Source organism: Corvus moneduloides, chromosome 5, assembly GCF_009650955.1.
Source record: "Corvus moneduloides isolate bCorMon1 chromosome 5, bCorMon1.pri, whole genome shotgun sequence".
Lineage (NCBI taxonomy): Eukaryota > Metazoa > Chordata > Aves > Passeriformes > Corvidae > Corvus > Corvus moneduloides.
In genome coordinates, this window is record NC_045480.1 from 2,116,175 (window position 1) to 2,134,522 (window position 18,348).

An 18,348-nucleotide genomic window follows, 5' to 3' on the forward strand; every position below is an offset into this window, starting at 1 on the left:
GTCCTTTTTATGTGGTGCCAGACCAGGCACCCTGGCATTGGCTGCCCCCACGTCTGGATGGGGCTGCTGGTGACTTCTGCAGGTTTAGCAGCCTGTGATACCAGTGTGACAGGCAGCACTGTGCTGTTCCTGTGCAGAGGGCTAAGCAGGACTTCTGCAGCCCCAGCTCAACCAAACCATTGGGGAAGGCTGGAGGTTCAGGTTCAGGTCCCCAGGCTGGTGAGATGGTGGTAAGGGGATGAGCTCTGGGCATTTATCTGATGCCCAAGTTGCAGGAGGAAAGCCTCAGTCCTGTAAAAATATAGCTTAGCTGTGGCCAGGACCAACTTGTGGCTCTTCCCCTCTGCTGGGTCCTCTTCTCCACTGGGGTTTTGCTGCAGGAGAAGGGAAAAAGTCTAATGGGTTTTGGGATATCTGAGGGAGGCTGAGGTGGTTCCAGAAACTTTGTTGCCTCCCTGCTGCCCCCTCCCTGGACCTGATTTTATCATTTTTATGTTGACTGGTTTGCAGGCCCCAGGCTGGGCCATTTGTGTGTTCCTTCCTGCCCATGGCTCCTTCCGGCACCCAACAATCCTTGTGGCCTGCCTGGGTGTCTGCCCTGTCTTCCAAGATACCTGTCCTTGATGTCTTGCTGCGAGCAGCTGCCTGATGAGATGCCAGGGCACAGAAGAGCCAGCCCATGCCTTTGGTTGGATAGCAGGGCCTGTCAGAGCTCGCATCCCCGGGAGAAGAGATGGCTCCGATGGGATCGTGGTGTTTGCCTCGTGCCCTTGCTCACCTGCAGCTGTTTCCCAGGAAGCACAGGTCAGTGTTGGGATAGCAATGCTGGACATGTCAGAAACCACAGGCACAAAATGAACTTAATGGAGGATAACTTTATTTTGAAACAGCTTTCAGAACCAAGTAAGTAGAACACAAACTGTGCTGGTGCTCAGCAGCAGGGGCTTGGTGAGACCACCCCACCTTGGCTTGGTCGAGCTGCCCTCGGCTCCTGCTGTGCCAGGGGCAGCTGCCCTGCATCTGCACTGAAAAACAGGCTGGCATCTGGGCAGGAATTCTCTGGAATTGCCCTGGCTTGGCACTTGCTACAACCCCCTTCATGAGCTGGGGCGTTGGACAGCGAGGCCAATCTTGGAAGCAACCAAATCATCTGGGAGAGCAGAACTCCAGGCTTTAAGATTAAATTCAAGAGCCCTGTTTCATCCCCTATTCAAACACCCCACCGAACCTGCTGCTGTGGGATGAGGGCAGCTCAGCACGACTGCCTGCCTTGTCTGTCTGATTTCCTCCCTGCCCTGCCTGCAGCTCTTCTGCTCCCCCAGATCTGTGATCTGTGGCCTGTGCTAGCCCAGTCTCAGAAACCCAAATTTGAGGCAGGCTGGTGACGTGTGCTGGCAAGAACAGGAAATACGTGGTGCTGCTGCTGCAGGGGACAGCTGGATCTCTGGACAGAGGGTCCCCGAGCAGCAAACTTCCTGCAGAACTGGCTCGGTGACGAACACAACCGTGAAACAACAACAAGGAGGAACAAATGATGGGAAGTGCCTGTCTGACCAAGGCCAAGCTCCGTGTCTTGCCTGACCACATCCGGCCAGCTGCTGAGCCAGGACCTGTGGCTGCCCAGGGGCAGGTCCTGGTGCTCACTGCAGGAACTCCTCGTACTCCTTGGGGAGCAGGGAGCCCTCACAGGAGCCTCTCCTGGCTGCTGCTGGTCTGAACGTTTGGAGAGGAGAGGGAGCCATCAGCAGGGGAGCCACTGCAGCTTTGGCTCTGCTCTGAGGCTGCAAGACAGAGACAAAACACAAATGCATCTTGTGGGAGGAGGTGCTGGGCTGTGCCTCGCCTTGCCGGTGCTACACCCAGCCCTGCTGGGCACAGGGAGCTGCCTGCAGCCCTCCTGCAGGAATTTGACCAGGAGGGAACATCAGACCCCGTCCAGGCTGCTCACACACACAGGGACTCACCTGCCTGGGCTGGTGCCGCTCCGGGCGGTGCTCCCGGGGCTGGGGCTGCTGCCGGTGTGGAGGTTTGTACAAGGAACTCTTCAGGTATTTGTAGAGGTTGCTCTTCAGGTGCAAGGGGTTGTAAGCAACTTCCACTTCCAAGTTGTTCAGGGCACTCTGCTCTTGGAAGAAAGAACTTGAGTTTGCTACGGGATGTGACAGGTAGAGGCTGTGGGGTTTGCATGTTTGTGGTTTTCTGGGTTTCCTTTTCAGGGACAGAGTTGTAGACACTCTAAGCCACCCTACAGTGAAGGGTAAAAGGGATCTGTGGCTGTGCTGCTACCCACAAGGAGCACTCTTAGCCGTGTATAGAGCAAGAGGCATCTGCAAACAGATCTTAATGGATTTAAACATTCCCTTGCAGGATGCAGTCCTGTCTTTCCCTATGCCCAGAACCAGCCAACAAGCTGGAGCACCCTTTCTGGGCACTGTCACCCTCAACTATGCTTCACAAGGCCTCTTCCCCCCCAACAGACATGCAAATTGCTCCAAAGGACAGGTATTTGCTGTCCATGAAGAGAGCTGTCTGCTGGGAAGGAGTTTTGGAGTGCTCCATCACATCCCAGCTGTCACTAGACATTGTCACAGCCATTTCCTTCTCTCGGTATCTGCTGAGGTGATAATGAGAGCTGATAATGAGTGACTCACCTCGATGGGGCCCTGGACTCGATCAGGGTGCTCAGCCAGGAGGGCTGGGAAGGCTGATGGCAGCAGGAGCTCTCTGGTGGCCACTGCTTTCACCAGGAGAGTGGCAGAGTCGGAGGGGACAATGACATAATAGGGATGCACCACCACGTTCCAGTTTGGTCCAGTGTTCTGGGGCTCACGCCTGGCCAAGAGCATCCACTTCCTTTTCTAAAGGGCAAAATCCAGGTGTGAACAACAGGCAACAGCCACTTCCTTCAGCACTGCCACCGTGGGAGCTGTGGGGCTCAGGGCAGGCACGCCCACACACCAGGGAAGGGAAACTATTCTGCAGTAGGGCTGAGGACAGTATGGCATTTGTTTTGTTCTTTTAGCAAGTCAATTCTTAAGAAAAACACCCAGTTTTGCTTTACAGCTTGTCAGTAACGGCCAGTTCTCCACACTCCAAGCCTTGGTTAATTATTTTTGCAATTAAAGCCACAAGTCTTAACTCCAGCCTGATGTTTGCACTTCACACCCCCAAACACTCATTTCTGGTAGGTTTGAAGGTCTTCTGTAAGGTCTGATGAGCTGTAGCATCTTTCCAGTAGATGGAAGGATTTCCAAGCCCAACTCTGGCCCATGAGATGAAGCTGCAGCTTTTAAAATGTTTCCTGGTGCAGGCCAGACAGATGTTACAAGGTGTGCACTGACTGTTCCTTTCCCCATCACACTGCAATTTTCACACACTCACCAGGAGACTGTGACACAAAGCATGGAAGCTGTGCTGGTTTGTCTCCAGTTCATCCCAGTCCAGCTGCCAGCAGCTTGTGGGCTTGATGATGAAGGGCAGCCCATAGAGCACAGACTCACAGACCCCTTCAGACTTCAGAGCCCTGCAGGGACACAGCTCGTGTTAGTGCTCGTGATTTTAAGAACAAGTGCATAGCTCAGAAATTACACTGGTTTTTCCTATAAATAAATCTCAGAAAAGACACTGGAGAGCATCTCTGTGCTCTGCCCTGTGCCATGAACTGCTGCCAGGAAAGCAAATTCTTAGGTGAAATCACAGCACGGTGAGGCTTTGCTTGCTTTTTACTACTACTCCAACTAATTAGCTCAGGCTCTGGCATCTAATTAATTGCTGTGGCCTCACTAGGTAATGAGAGAGCAGAATTATTGCAATAAAACATTTCACTGGGGGGAAAGAACTGTTGCATGAATGACACCTATGCTGTCACACTCACTGTGTGCTGTGGTGACACCAGGTGTGACCGTGGTCTGCATGTGGGCTGTGCTGTTCCATGAGAGGAAGACTTATGGAACTGGGGTTTTTTCACACCACAATTTGGCTCACCAGCACCCCAGAGCCTCCTGGTGATGTCACCAGGCCCCAGGATGATAATGTACAGGAAAGTGAAGCTTTTCCTACACCCTCTCCCAGTTACCCAGTGGAAGGCAAGGAGCACCGCTTACTTTAGCACCCGGAGTTTGTGCAGCACTGTGGATGGCCAGGCTGCCACGTGCCAGGGAGAACTGGGATCTGCTGCTCTCCCAGGGCCATCAGCTGGCCCTGAAAGCAGGGCTGGGTCCAGCAGCCTCTCCTGCAAATCGCACTTCAGGCACACTGGGAGAAGGAGAATGGTTTAGCTTGCTGGAATTGGCAATGTTTAGCACATGACATGCTCAAAGCACTTAAAAATGAGTGTTTTCTAGCAGTTATTGAGGGAGGGACAACACTAAAGCCTGACACCAAGCATCAACCTGTCCCCAAGTCCCTCTGTGAGACAGCCTTCATTTAAGTGCAGCTCTGGCACAGACTCTTAGTTTTGAACACAATTTTCAGGGCTATTCAAGCTCTAAAAGGCTCCTTTTTACCTTGACCACGTTGCTATAAATTCACATGCCCCTCCAGGCACATTTTTGCTGCAGAATGGAAATTATTGCAGCCTCAGCAGCCATGGTAGCAAAGCAGCAACTTTCTAAGCCTGATGACTTTCCCAGTTACCCACAGATCCCACTCAGGTCTCTAAATGGGAGGGAAGATGCCCATAGGAAAATCCTGGGTAACCTTTAAGGTTGAGGGATTCAGGAGCTCCCTGAAGGGGAGCAGAGGGGAAAGAAAATGAAATACTTAAGGTGTTCCTGGGTGCAGCAGCATGGCTGAAGCCTCCTGAGGGAAGGAGGAGATGGAGCTGTTCCCTCTCTGTGCCTTGGTCATGGAGCCACGTTTTAAACAGCATCTCCAGGCTGATGACATTGTCCTCTACAGTTTGCACCTCGATGTCCATTCCCAGGATTGCCATATCTGCAGGAAAAAGAAAAAAATAGGTGAAAAGGCACCAATATTTTCAGCCATCGAAAAGATTTCGCTGGTTTCTCATACCCAGCAATTCTTAAACCCCTGTGCTGGAGGTGCAGACAAATGTGGTGTGATGTAGCACCAGCTTTTAGGCACGGAGAAATGTAGGCTGGACAGCAGAGTTAGGCAGGATATGAACAATATAAACCCTTGCAAAAAAAAACCCCAAACCCACCCAAAAATAATACCTCAGAGGTGCATCTAAATAAGAAGCTAGCTTGAAGTCCAGCAGAGAAATAAAACAGGATAAATAAAATAAAGTGAAGGGAAAAAAAAATCAATTTGCAAATTGCATAAGACATGTGATATAGCCACTTGTAAAGACAGAAGGTACAGTCTGGTAGCACAAATAGCTTTACCATATAGCCAGGATGTGGAAAAGGCTTTCTGAGAAGATGAATAAATAACTGAAATAGCCTTTTTTTTCCCCCCTTGTGTTTACCAGGCCAGTAGGGGGATTAAAAAACAGTGCTACATCCATCTACACTGAGAAATCTTTTCTTTATGCAGTACTTCTAGTTGGCAAAAACGTCACTGTGCATTTAAAAAAACCCCAAAACCAAAGAAAAAAATCATGGAAATTCATTCATTTCTACCTGGCAAATAACCCAGGACTACTGTAATGACTGCCATTCTTCAAATGCTCTGCAGGACACACTTTTGGACTGTTCCCACCTCCCAGCCTTGAGGAAGGCACTAGGAGCACATCGGTTGTGCCTCTGCAGCAAAGCAGACTTGACTCCCACTCACAACAGGAGATCATTCCCACTGCCCTTGCTACTAAAAACCTTTCCTTATCATCCTCTTTGACTGTCCCTGGCTGCCACGACCTTTCATTCCATTTTTTTCTGTTCTTTACTTCTTTTTTTTTTTTTTTTTTAAGTTGGAAGCCACTCTTCATGAACGGAGTTGTTCCACTGCCCAGCTCCTTGCCCTGACACTGAGCCTTGCTCCCATTTCCCTGCAGAATGCACCCTCCTGGTTTGGAGGCATTGCCTATGGATTTTGGACTTGGGCTTCTCTCAGGGATGTGCACTGAAGAGGGCATTAACAGCTCAGAAGACAAAGCACCAGGAAATCCATGTAATTGACTTTCACAAACAGCAAAACACTGCTGACAAGGGGGATTATTTGTGTTTTGGGGCTGGTAAATGCTTCAGATCTTCCCTCAGTAAATATTTTCCTGTTTGGTTTTTTTTTTTTTTTTACTTTCTCGTCTGTAATAGATATTTAATCACTTACACATCTGCAGCTGGCACAAGACATGACAATTCCAAATAAATTCACTGCATTCATTGCTTAGGAAAAACAGGTTGGGATGCCAACATCTCCTGTGCAATGGGAATCAAATTTCCTGGAGAGCAGAGCCCATATAGAGAAAGGAGCCCTGGGACTTGCAGAAGTTGGGCTGTGGTCACAAAAAATGCATTAGTGCTTTATCTGCAGGGCTTGTTTTTTGTTTTTCCCAAACAGAAATAGCTGGGACCCGTTATCTCCAGCACATGCAAATATTAACCTTTGTTAGCAAAAGGTCTGGCAAAGCTGCTTTCAGGGAGTGTAATGGGGTAGGGGAAGAGAAATAATAATAATAGGTTACAATTTAGAGACCAGCCCATCCAAAGGCCAGGCAGCCTGTTGGTTACTCCCCCAGATTATTCCCACCTCAAATGTCCTGCTCTGCATGGGGTTTAGTTAAATCAGTTTGTTCTGATTCCGAAATCTCAGCATGTTCAAAGCCGTTCTAAGTTTTGCCAGTGGGGGAGTTTCAAAATATTGAAGTCTTCCCCAGCTGCACTACCCTGGGAATGAGCCTGTGGAGGGGATATCCTGATCCTGCTCTGCATACTAAAAATAGAAGTAGGTTCAAATAGCCCCTAAATAAACTAATGGAAGAAATCTCCTCAGTGAAATGAAGCTCTTGATGAAGTGCTGCACCACAATATTTATTTTGTAGTTCCAGACAGCACTAACCTTGCACTTCCTGCACACTGGATCTTGCAAATTCAATGCTCTTTGCCGCAATTTTTTAATAGTAAAATGGATTTTTTTTTTTCTGAAACAGAAGAAGGGAGCTCCAATGGATATCATAAACCAGGTGGGCTCATTTTTCAAATTATTTGACCTATTCATCCCCTGTTGCTTTTCTTAGCAAGTAGTTCATCTGACTCTTCTACTCAGAAAATTAGAATTTCAGCACATGACATTTCAGTGGCCTTGATGTCCACATTTATGTTTTCATTCCATTTACTGGGTGAAAGGGCTACACAAAACTCCACTTTAAAAAATAATATGGTGGGGTTTCGCATTCCCTAAAGCATCCCTGTGACAGAGTGGCACAGAACATCTCTTCCTCTGTGGAGTTGAGTCTTCCAGGGCTTCCCTGCAGGATTCCCAGTCCCTACTGTGACAATTGACCAGAAATTTGCTACTGCAACCACAAAAGAAGATGAACAACAAGGGACAACACTGCCTGTCCCTCAGGAAAAACAGAAATAACCCCTTCTAATCCTCTCTCCCAGGCTGCACATTGCACAGTGCTGGGAAGAGTTACTTTCACTGACCAAGCCTCTTAATCAGCTGGTTTTTTGTCTTTGATACTGTTCTTGCTTACCTGCTGCTGCTTTTCTCCATGCTTAGAGTGTGTAACCCCCATAACTCGATGCCTTTTTCTCTTTAACCCCCTCCCCCCCAGTAAAGCTGTATCACACATGAATTTTAAATAATACCCAGAGCTGAAGTAATACATGAGGTCTGTAAGTTCTCTGAGGCCCAGAGAAGTGCTGTGCTACAGACTTCCTCCAGGCACAGCAGTTCCCACTGACCTAAGGGACATTAAATGGCCCAAAGGGAAGTGGCAGAGGTTGGACCAGAGCAAGAACCAGTGGCTGTCGTGCTGCCCAAAGCCATAACGTCCCTAAAACTGCCTTCCACTCACCACTGCTGGGCTCCTCTGCTAGCACACACTGCTCCACGTCCTCGGGCTCCAGGAAATCTCTCTTCAGAACCTCAATGACCTGTATCCTTCGCAGACTCACCAGGTCTATGTCTTGTAGCTTCTTTTCCAGCTGCTTTACCATTTCTCTGCTGGGCTGGCTGGTCAAAATCATGATCTGGAACATAAATCAGAGCATGCAGGAGATGCCTGTACCCGAATTTTCTCTTGAGAGGTGATGATGTTGAGTAGCACTGGTCTTACCACGGAGAGAGGAGAAACCTTGCTGAAATAGCTGATCTATTCTAAAGCAGATTTATAAGGAATTTTTTTGAGTTTTGGCTCACATTTAAGCCAATTTGAAATGGATTGAGAGGGTTCACTGGAGGAACATCTACAGGTTTTGTGCTCTCTGCTTTGCACTTGTGATCAGTGAGTCTCTGTGTGTAAGAAGGGACTTCCACATTAATTATAGTTCAAACAGACTAAACTTGGCCTTCTCCCTCAAAAGCTGAATGGGAATTTTATTTTTTTTTTTACATATTCAGTCTATCCTAAAGATATTTCCCAAGAGAGCAGCAGTAGGTGTGATTCCCACTGCCCAGTTTTGGTCTGATACGGAGAAAAGGAAACAAAAATTCGACTTACTCTGCATAAAAAGATGCTTGTGATGGGGGGGGGGGGGGGTGGAACTGCAATCACTTAAGTATCTGAAGCAGAAAGAGGCCTTTAACTGAAACTTTTTTTGGCCTTTTGTAAGGGTTAAACTCCCTCCTGCCTGTCAGTGATCAGAGCCTGTCCCTGCAGCATGTCTTACATCCCCTTGCAAAGAGAAGTACAATAAAATTGCATAATCTAGAGGAACAAGGATTGCTTAGCAGAGTAAAAACTCCCTACATCCGTGGATTAACTTAATTTTGAAGGTAGCTTGTTCATTCAAGTACACCAGAAAATATCCTGGATTTTGTTGTGTGACAAGAAAGGTCTTGTGTCCAAAGTGTGCTCTGTTCATTCCAACCCCCAGCTTTAGAGTTAAAGCACAAATCACCTTTCAAATGGTCAGGAAAAATACCTCAAAGCCCTAAGAAAAGCAGAAAATCAGGAGAAAGGTTTCCTGGACAGACACTGGGGGTGAGCCTCAACTACAGCCTGATCACAGCGTGGCTCTGTGAGACTCTGGAAGGGTTTAAGGACCTAAACAAAGCAGAAAGACTTGGGAAGTTTCACTTGTGGGAAATCTCATTTTGTTTTTTAAGACTGGTTTTTTTAAGACTGGCAGGTGGACCCTGGGCCTGGGAAGTCTGAAATGCAAAACTGCTTGGAGCTAATATTTTCTTATGTCCAGGGGAAAACACCATTTCTGTGTGAGTCCTTTCCCCTGTTCTTTCATGTCAGTTGATACTGCTTTAAAAAAAATACTTCCTCCTGTGAACCGTGCTCTGCTTTCTGCACTCATATGTCTGTTCTCATGTGTTATTAGCAGCTTCCCTCCCCTTTATGCAAAAACACACATTCAGAGCTGAGAACACAACCACCAAAATCTATCACATCCTGGGCCAGGACTGCTGTACATGCAGCTTTCCCTAGATATGTCCCCTTTTCCACAGGAATCTGTCCAGAGGGATTTAAGCACTTGATATCTTCCTTCAGAATTTCTGGACAGTGGATCTCTGAAACAACCAGAATGATGAATACTGAAATTTTTCAGCACGTTCACTGCACATGAGATACACATTTATAAAGCACAATGATGTGGGCTGGCTCCCACTCCTTTCCCAGCATTTCCTTACCTCAACAGAACTATTTGTTGAGCCTCCTGCTGCCGTGTGCCCGCTGTACTGCTTGAATTGTTGCAATCCATCCTGCACAGCTTGCACCACTCCATTCCCCCCCTGGGGGAAGCAGCCTTCAGCCGGGAGCGAGCGGAGCTCGGAAAGGCAGGCTTGAATTCGGGCAAAGTTTTCTTTCACTTGCTGTAAAACAGAGTTCAAGGAGCAGGAAAGGCTGGTAAACAATGTGAAATACCTCTCCATAATGTGGAAAAAGGCTGCTGGTCACAGAGATGTGAGCTCACCTTCAGGTGCACCTTCCTCAGCAAGAACTCAGAGTTGAGACAGACCCACCAGCTAAACTGGTCCATGGTGGGCTCAGGAAAGATATTGAGTGAACTCTACAAAATTTATTTAAAACAATACAAGGCATTACTGCCAGAAGTCACCTTCCTCACTGAAGAGGCAGCAGGTGAACATTTGACTCGTTTGCTTCAGGTGTGTGGAGCCCCCAGGTCACTGAAGCACACCTGAGCCGTGGTTTGCAGGGTGAGCTTTCAGTGGGACTGAGTGGGAACAGTGGAAGGGCTCTGCTCAGTTGTTATTCACTCCCACATTAAATTTTTTGATGCTTAAATGCTGATTTCTTATCTTGTCACCATTTGCTCTCCCCCACAGTTATCTACTTTTTCTCTGATTTCTCTGTTTTCTCCTCCCTGCCCTTTCCAGGGAAGCTTCCTGGGCTCTCCTATTGGGGAGACCAGTGGGAACAGAGACCATAAACAAGCACCAAGGAGAGATTAAAACCAGGGTAACTGTGTGTGACACTTCCCCATGTACTCTCCCCACCTCTATTTTCAGCTCTGGGGCTTTCCTGACTTCATGTGATTTGTCTAACAAGCACCCTTTAACACAGCTCTGAAAAACAGCTTCAGTACAGCAGCTGATGTCTACTACTGGAATGCTGCCCCCAAAAAACCAGCAGAGGGAATACAAAGAATGGCTTGGAAATTATTAAAATTATTGTAAAAATGTTTTGCAGTTAAACTTATAATTTGTTCTTGATTTACCAGCCAGAACAGAGAAGGAACCTGCTTCTATTTAGAGGAAGAAAGGATAAAATACAAGTGGGTTTTTCAATCTAGACAGAAGGGTAAATATATTAAGAAATCCCTGGAAGACAAAGCAAATAAATGAAAATTAGAGACCAGGTGCAAGTTTCAAAATGACAATTATTGACCACTGGATGAAACTATCAAGAGAAGTACTTGATTACCCCTCTTGTTTTATCTTCAGATCAAAACTAGACGGCTTTCTGGAAGGAAGCTTTAATGAGATAGGCGTACTTCAGTGAAACAGAATAGCCTGTGATATGAAGAAAGCCAAACTGTGATCTAAGGGCTCCTCTGTCTTTAAAAACCGTGGCCATCAAAATGAGGAATTGTTGTTTAAATAAAAAAGTCACCTGATCAGGAGCAGCAGTCATAAGATTATCCTTGTCACATCACCTATAACCTTTTCTACAAAATAAACACCACCATTAGCCAGAGTCTTCTTGCTGATCCCATTTGCTAATTTACTCTTGACCTCTGATTTTTTATTTTCCCCAGGTGAAGACTCGACAAAACCTTTCAGAACGTTTCCACCAGTGCTGGATAAAGTGGAAGGGTTAATCCTGTGTGTTCACACTGACGTGTAAATGAGAGTGCTCAGTGTGATGGCTTCTAACAATCTTCAAAAATTCTTGTGAACTTTGAGATGCATATTTGTATTCCCAAACTATTACTGCAGAGCTGCTACTCATTCTGCATCTACATTTATTCCTCTGCAGAGCCCTAAATGAGAGCAATACTTGTTCTTAGTGATTTAGATCTCTATATTTAAAATCTGTGTGGATGTGGCACTTTAGGAACATGGTTTAGTGGTGGGCTTGGCAGTGCTGAGCTTTGGGTTGGATTTAGTCTTAGAGGACTCTTCCAGGTAATTCTGTGATATTTATGATTTCAGGATATTTCTCAAATTCAGCAGAGTTATTTTAACTCTGCACCTTTCCCCTTCAACATCTAGAACCTCTCACACATTGGTAGTATTTGTTCAGTGTCCAAATTATTACAGCTTGAGTTGTGTGTGCAAATTCTGACAGAGAAGCAGTACAGCACAGAGCAGCACATGAAAGGTGCAACAGATGCTCCAAACCAGATGTTTTAGCAAGGAAGAGCACAAAACCTAATTTATGCACACCAGATAAAAAATGACACTCCTCCTTTTAAACTTCATCCTTTCAGAAAATTCACCTCTTCCGTGAGGTCCGTGAAACAATTGCTCTGAGAAGGGTTGATATTTAGATATAAATTTGAATACAGATTTTTAGAGATAAATTTAGATATAAATAATAACTTTTTTTTTTTTCCTGAGCAGCAGCACAGCCTGGGGCATACCGTGAAGGGCAGCAGACACTCCTGCTGAGGCTGTACCATGTAGAGGCTGAGCAGGGGCACACGGCAGGGCCCTGCCAGGCCACATGCCAGGCACAGGACGTTTTCCAGAGCCTCGGAGAGCACGGAGCAAGTGTTGGCCCAGGAAGGAGAGGTGACATCCACCACCAGGATGCGGGATGGCTGCTGGCTGGGGGCTTTAGCAGCAGGAAAAATTCTCCGTGTTTCTGAGGGTAATCTTCTGGAATTCATGGCTTCTGTGGGTGTTACGTGCCTGGTGATGCATCTGAACGGGAGAAATAAATGAAGAACTGCAATGAGGGAGGCTCTCCCTTTCCCATTTGCTTGAAATCACAGCTCACCAATAATTTAGATTCCTAATCCTTCTCCAAAGCAACTGTTGTCCATACTCTCATAAACCCACAGGAAGAAAAGGGAAGATGCATGTGGTCAGGAAACAGAATGTTTTCACTAAAGAAAAATGTGGCAGAGAGGCTCTTACAGGTGCAGCTGGAGCAGTTTCAAATGTTGGCAGCATGGAGCTGTGAGGTGGTCCCCCAGCCTGGCTCTGGTGCATCCATCAGCTGCTGGAAAACAAGACTGGGAACTCCACCTCCTAATTCTGCACTGGCCAGGAGGTTGCACCCAAACCCTGGGGAGAACAGTCCCTGCTCCTTCATCCCCAGCTGTTGTAGCTAAAAAAGGCCAGCAGGACACAGCAAGAAAATCCTGCATATCCATGAATTTTACTTTGTGGGTGTGGAGAGCCAACCCTTGTTCTTCAGAGCATCAAACACCTGGGATGAGCTCCTTGAATATGACATTTGTTCCCCACCCCCCCCAATCTCCCTTCAATCTTAAGCACAAGAGCATTTTCCTGTTAAAAAAATTCTCTTTTTTACTTCGTGAGCAAAGAGCCTTTCTAAAATCCTACCTTCACTAAATCCATGCAAAACATTCAGTGCTGTTTCTAAAGATACAGGAAATGCTTCAAAAAAGAAAAGTGTTGGTATGACTGCATGCACCTTCTCAATATGAACGAGGATCATTTTTTCTTCCTACAGCTTCCTTCCCAGCAGAATCAGTAAAAGTTTGAAGCAGCCCTGGATTCACATAGTCAGGCTCTGGTCAGAATCCAGGCCTGTCACTTGTGTGGTATGCTCAGCTCACACAAACAGCTCTTTTATGGTCACCAAGGAGACAAGATACTACATTTCCTACAGCCTCCAGCACTTTGGAGTAAGAATTTCTGCAAGGCTTGGGAAGAGCAAGAAATTAGTTTCTATCTGGCTGAAGAATCATCAGAGAAAAATCTGAATTTCTAGGATTCCTTAGGATGCCTGTCAGTGCAGGCAAAACAGAGTGATCACAGCCTGAATTTCAAAACTGGGGTGAACACTTCAGAGCTGGTGAAAATATTATAAATACAGATACAGATCATGTAGGTATCTTGCTTTGATTAGTCCTCTGATAGAATTAGATTGTCAAATGAAAAACTGCCAGATACCACTTTAATCAGTGTCTCTCCTGGAGCTTTTCAATTTACAGCAGAGTTTACTCAATTACATGACTGAATCTGGGAAAGGACTTGTCTGTCTGAATTTTTTCTGATGAGGCTTCAATGCTACTGAACTCTGCAACCCCCCAGAGCTTTCTCAAAGAAGGAAACAAAACAAAACCCACCCTGTCAGAAATCCACCAGAGTTGGGCCTTAGCATGGGTTTCAGAGAGGAAAATGAGCTTTGATGCTGAAGCAGACAGAGTTTTCCTAATTTTGAATGAATTCTCTCATTTTTGGCGCTCTACAGGACTATGCTTCTTTTAAATTGGTTTTGTAAAATAAGCCCCTCATCAACTCTTTACCAACTGAATTTCATTTCTTCATAATTGTGGTGTCTTAATTAATCTCTGCTTAGCAATATTAACATGATTGATACGCAGCACTCTGTACAATATTTGACCTCTTTTATAGCCCTCCCTGGGCTCTGGTGAGGCTGGAGAACTGAGGAATTCTGTGTCAGTGGTTGCTGTGGTAAAATGACATCCTCATTTAGGCATTGGGTGGACTGACAGAGCCCATCCCATGGGATTCCACCACAGTTCCATGAGAATTGTGTAAACTGCAAGTCCTGGCAGCTGATTTGACATTAAGTGATTGCTCAATAAAACAGAACTCCAGGTGTCAGGGCTGGTGATGTGCATTTTGCGCAACGCAAGGAGACACAAATTCTGCAGAACTAGAAAGGGACAGAAAGAAAACTTCTTTATAATGAGTGATTTGTGGCTGCTGAGGACATTCTGCAATTGCACATCATCCTACATGCTTAGTTTGTTATAAAAACCCATTATTAAATAATATCCAAGTCTAAAAAGGTGTAGCAACAAAGCCACTGGTTAAAGAGGATTAAAGATAATTGGTTTAAAAAGGTGCCATTTTCAGAGTAAGCTTCAAAACCCTGGGAAAAAGGAATATTGTCATGTGCAAAACAGATCAAGCTGCAGAAATAAGTGGGTTTACTAGAAAATAAACTGGCTGTGCAGTGTGGATTCACTCTGGTGTGAATCCTTTTGTCCACCTAGCCTACAAAGGATTTATCTAAAAGGTTGGGATCAACAGAAGAATAAAGACAAAAAAGCGAAAGAGCTCGCATAAAATCAAGCTACTGAAAACAAGATTATTCCAGAGCCTGTATAATAGAAGATATTATGTGTTACTCTATTCATCAGTGCTCTAATCAATCATAAATAAATGGCTTTAGACTTGTGCTTTTACTGACAGAAAAATCATCAAATCTTAGTAAGAATCGTCACTTTATATTAGTGTTAAAATCACTCATTATAACCTTTATAGGGTTTTTGTTTTTTCTCAAAAGAAGAGGAACCATAACATTGTAGGAGTTTAGAAAAAGGCATTTTTAAATTCTGAATCACTAAAAATGAGTAAAAATAATAAAACCTTAACCACCAGTGTGTGGACAGAGCAGCAGAGCAAGGACAAGCTCCTGCAGAACTCCCAGGGGCTCCTGTGGAACAACAGCCAACTCAAAGCCCACCATGAGAGCTGTGCTATCAGGGGGACCTTGTGCTTGAGTGACAGGCTGGAATTCTCAGAATTAAACTTTATAGGAATTGTAATAACTCTGTGATGAGATTATGGGCACGGCTAATGAAGCCTCAGGGGGCAGGTGCTCCATCTTTCCTGGCATCTTGATTAAGAACCCGGGATGACACCATGTCAACACACACACACACTAACCTGACAGAAACACAAATAATTCATGGGCCCAGAACGTGCTGCAGGCAGGGAATCGCCCCTGAGGCTGCATGGAAAATCCTGGGATACAGCCACGTGCTGGAGCAGACTGGAATTGTCCTCCAGGTCCCTGCATTCCGATGGCTCCTACAACCTGAACCCCTTCTACCCTGGATGTGACCTCCGAGTCTAAAGTTTCAGTCTTACTGTGACATTTTCATATTCATATTTCCTGTACTGTTTTGGGGTTTTTTTTAAAAGCTTAAGGCAGCAACACCCCCTCACTGGTGGCTGGATCCTGGGAGCAAGGGATGGCAGCACTGGTCCCACAGGAAATCCTGTGGGACGTCCCACCTGGAACACCAGGATGTGCTGAGGTGGCTCTGGCTGTTGAGGTCTCTGCAGGGACTGGAGAGCTCTACTGGGCTGTACTGGGCAGTACAGGGACAGGGATTGGGACACCTGTACTGGGCTGTACAGGGACTGGGACAGCTGGACAGGGATTGGGACACCTGTACTGGGCAGTACAGGGACTGTGACAGCTGGACAGGGACTGGGACACCTGTACTGGGCTGTACTGGGACTGTGACAGCTGGACAGGGATTGGGACACCTGTACTGGGCTGTACAGGGACTGGGACAGCTGGACAGGGATTGGGACACCTGTACTGGGCTGTACTGGGACTGTGACAGGTGGACAGGGATTGGGACATCTCTACTGGGCTGTACTGGGACTGTGACAGCTGGACAGGGATTGGGACACCTGTACTGGGCAGTACAGGGACTGGGACAGCTGGACAGGGACTGGGACACCTGTACTGGGCTGTACAGGGACTGTGACAGGTGGACAGGGATTGGGACATCTCTACTGGGCAGTACAGGGACTGGGACAGCTGGACAGGGACTGGGACACCTGTACTGGGCTGTACTGGGACTGTGACAGCCATGTGTGCCTGAAGGGTGGCCATGCCACCAAGGGGTGTCAGGTAAACCAGCAGCTTTGCTGGACTCCCTCACATCCCATTTGTGTTTTCCAGACATTATTCCTTGCTGCCATGGCATTTTTCCCTGCTGTGGCATGGAAGGACGGGGAGGGATGCAGGGCTCCAGCTTTGTTCCCCCAACCTGGGGCCTTGATGGAGCATTTTGATGCTGCAATTAAAGCAGAACCAGGACTAAACCCCTCTGGCCCATCTGTTTTTTTCAGGGGCACCTTCCATCCCTGAATTGGGTTTTTCCCCACGTTTTCCTTCACGTTTGCCCCACGGCAGCACTGCCCGAGGCTGCTATCCTTGGATGCCTCAGCTGCATTTAACGCGGGAAGTCAGGACTAATTATTAACTTCCCACGGAAGCACAGGTTTACGTTTTTCACCTCCCAACTCCCAAATACCCTGGAGAAGGCCTTCCCTAAGGAATTTGGGAAGAAAGCTCCTTTTCCCGCTGCCGTGCCCGCGGTTGGGGCCGGGCCCTGCCCGGTGCCGCTCCCCCCGCAGCCGGCGGCGCTTCCCGATCCCGGCTCACCCCGGAGCTGCTCCCGTGGGAATGCCGCGATCCAGGCCCGGACCCACCTGGGCGGGGCCGGTTTCCCGGTCCTGTCCCGAATCCCGGGCGGATCCCGGGTGGGTCCCGGCCGGGCGGGGCCGCCGCGCATGCGCAGCGAGAGCTTCCCGCAATCCCGAGGTTGGGATGCTCGGGAAAACGGGAGTCGCTCTGCTTCCCAAAACCTGCGCTTTGTGACCCTCCCATCGCATGCTGCACCGCTTAAATTATTGTTACTTTGATCATTCAATCACCTAAACATTAATTTTTCCCAAATTAACCCCGGCAAGCCTCAATTAACAAAGCCAAAGGGAGCTGGAAGATTGGACATCTGGGATTGTAAATTTATGGCCCTTCAAGGACGTTGGAGGAATCAGAAGATGCAGAGGGGATTAAGGGCTGGAAAGGTGATTAAAGGGCTAAAGAATGTGGGCCAGATGAGGGCGAGAAATCATTAACTAATAGGGATAGAATGCTAATTAATGAAGAGAATTACGTGGCTTAGAACCAATGGGCATCGGTGGGGCCAGTGCAGCTGGCCAGAGGTCCCTCCTAACTGTGTGACAGCCCAAAAATCCCTCCTTGAAGGATAACTGTATTTTGGAGATAAGAATTTAATGGAATCAGCTCGCAGCTGTGCCAGTTTACTGAATGCAAAAGGAAATCCAGGACTTCCCTAGAGGGAATATTTTTACTGGAGGTATGTAAACAAAGACACATCTTTTTACTATAAAGCGAGTTATTAAGATTTGGGGTTGGTTTTCCGCTTTACTCTTTGCATTTTTACTCTTGACTTCCAGCTCCGTAGTGGCACGAGGGAAGGGATGAGTAGGGAATCAAGGAGAGCAGCTGGGCCCTCACGAAAAAGGAGGTCACAGCCCCAAAAATGCCTGAAAACTCACAGGGAGCGTGCGTGTGTGTAAATACTAAAACCTTTCAAGCTCCTCATTTTTATACATATTGACAAAATGAATATAGATAAAAATTGATTTCGAAACAACCCTACGTGTCTGTTGTCTTATATACAGGATTTTAAGATATAAGAGAGCTTTGGCTATAGAACTGCAGTGTTTGAAAGGGCAAATTTAACTTCTGAATTTATAAATTAAAAGAATAAAAGGCTTGAAAAGGCCAGAAAAGAGCGAGCCCGGGATCGCGGCTTGGCTTGAGTCGCTGCTGCCACCGGGTGGTCAACACGAGGAACTGCAGCCCCCCAATGACTCGGCGGTACTGCAAGGGAAAAAAAAACTCAACCCCCCACAAAACCCCTCCAAACCAAACGAAAAACGACCCAAACCAAACCGAAAATCCACGACAATCACCCCAAAAAAGCCGCACGCGCAGTGACTCGAGTGAATCCCCGCTTCGCCCGTAATTAATTTGTTCCCGGGATGGAACAAAGCGAGCGGCGCATGCGCAGTGGCTTTCTC

General features: G+C 46.9%; 1 protein-coding gene across 5 annotated transcripts; it reads right to left on the reverse strand.

Moving 5' to 3' along the window:
* Positions 1 to 855: 855 nt before the first annotated feature.
* Positions 856 to 17,042, reverse strand: M1AP (meiosis 1 associated protein). 5 transcript variants are annotated; one of them, XM_032109044.1, is made up of 10 exons: positions 16,948 to 17,042; positions 12,129 to 12,411; positions 9,712 to 9,894; positions 7,925 to 8,099; positions 4,762 to 4,935; positions 4,104 to 4,254; positions 3,382 to 3,523; positions 2,652 to 2,858; positions 1,965 to 2,120; positions 856 to 1,781 (listed from the first exon to the last, which is right to left on the reverse strand). In XM_032109044.1, exons 1-10 carry the CDS (start codon positions 17,028 to 17,030, stop codon positions 1,641 to 1,643), a joined length of 1,695 nt encoding a protein of 564 aa, XP_031964935.1. In that variant the 5' UTR covers positions 17,031 to 17,042; the 3' UTR covers positions 856 to 1,640. The 5 variants fall into 5 exon arrangements, with proteins under 5 accessions (XP_031964935.1, XP_031964939.1, XP_031964937.1 ...); XM_032109048.1 differs by having other exon boundaries at positions 16,901 to 17,027; XM_032109046.1 differs by lacking the exons at positions 12,129 to 12,411; positions 16,948 to 17,042 and adding an exon at positions 9,996 to 12,066.
* Positions 17,043 to 18,348: the final 1,306 nt, after the last annotated feature.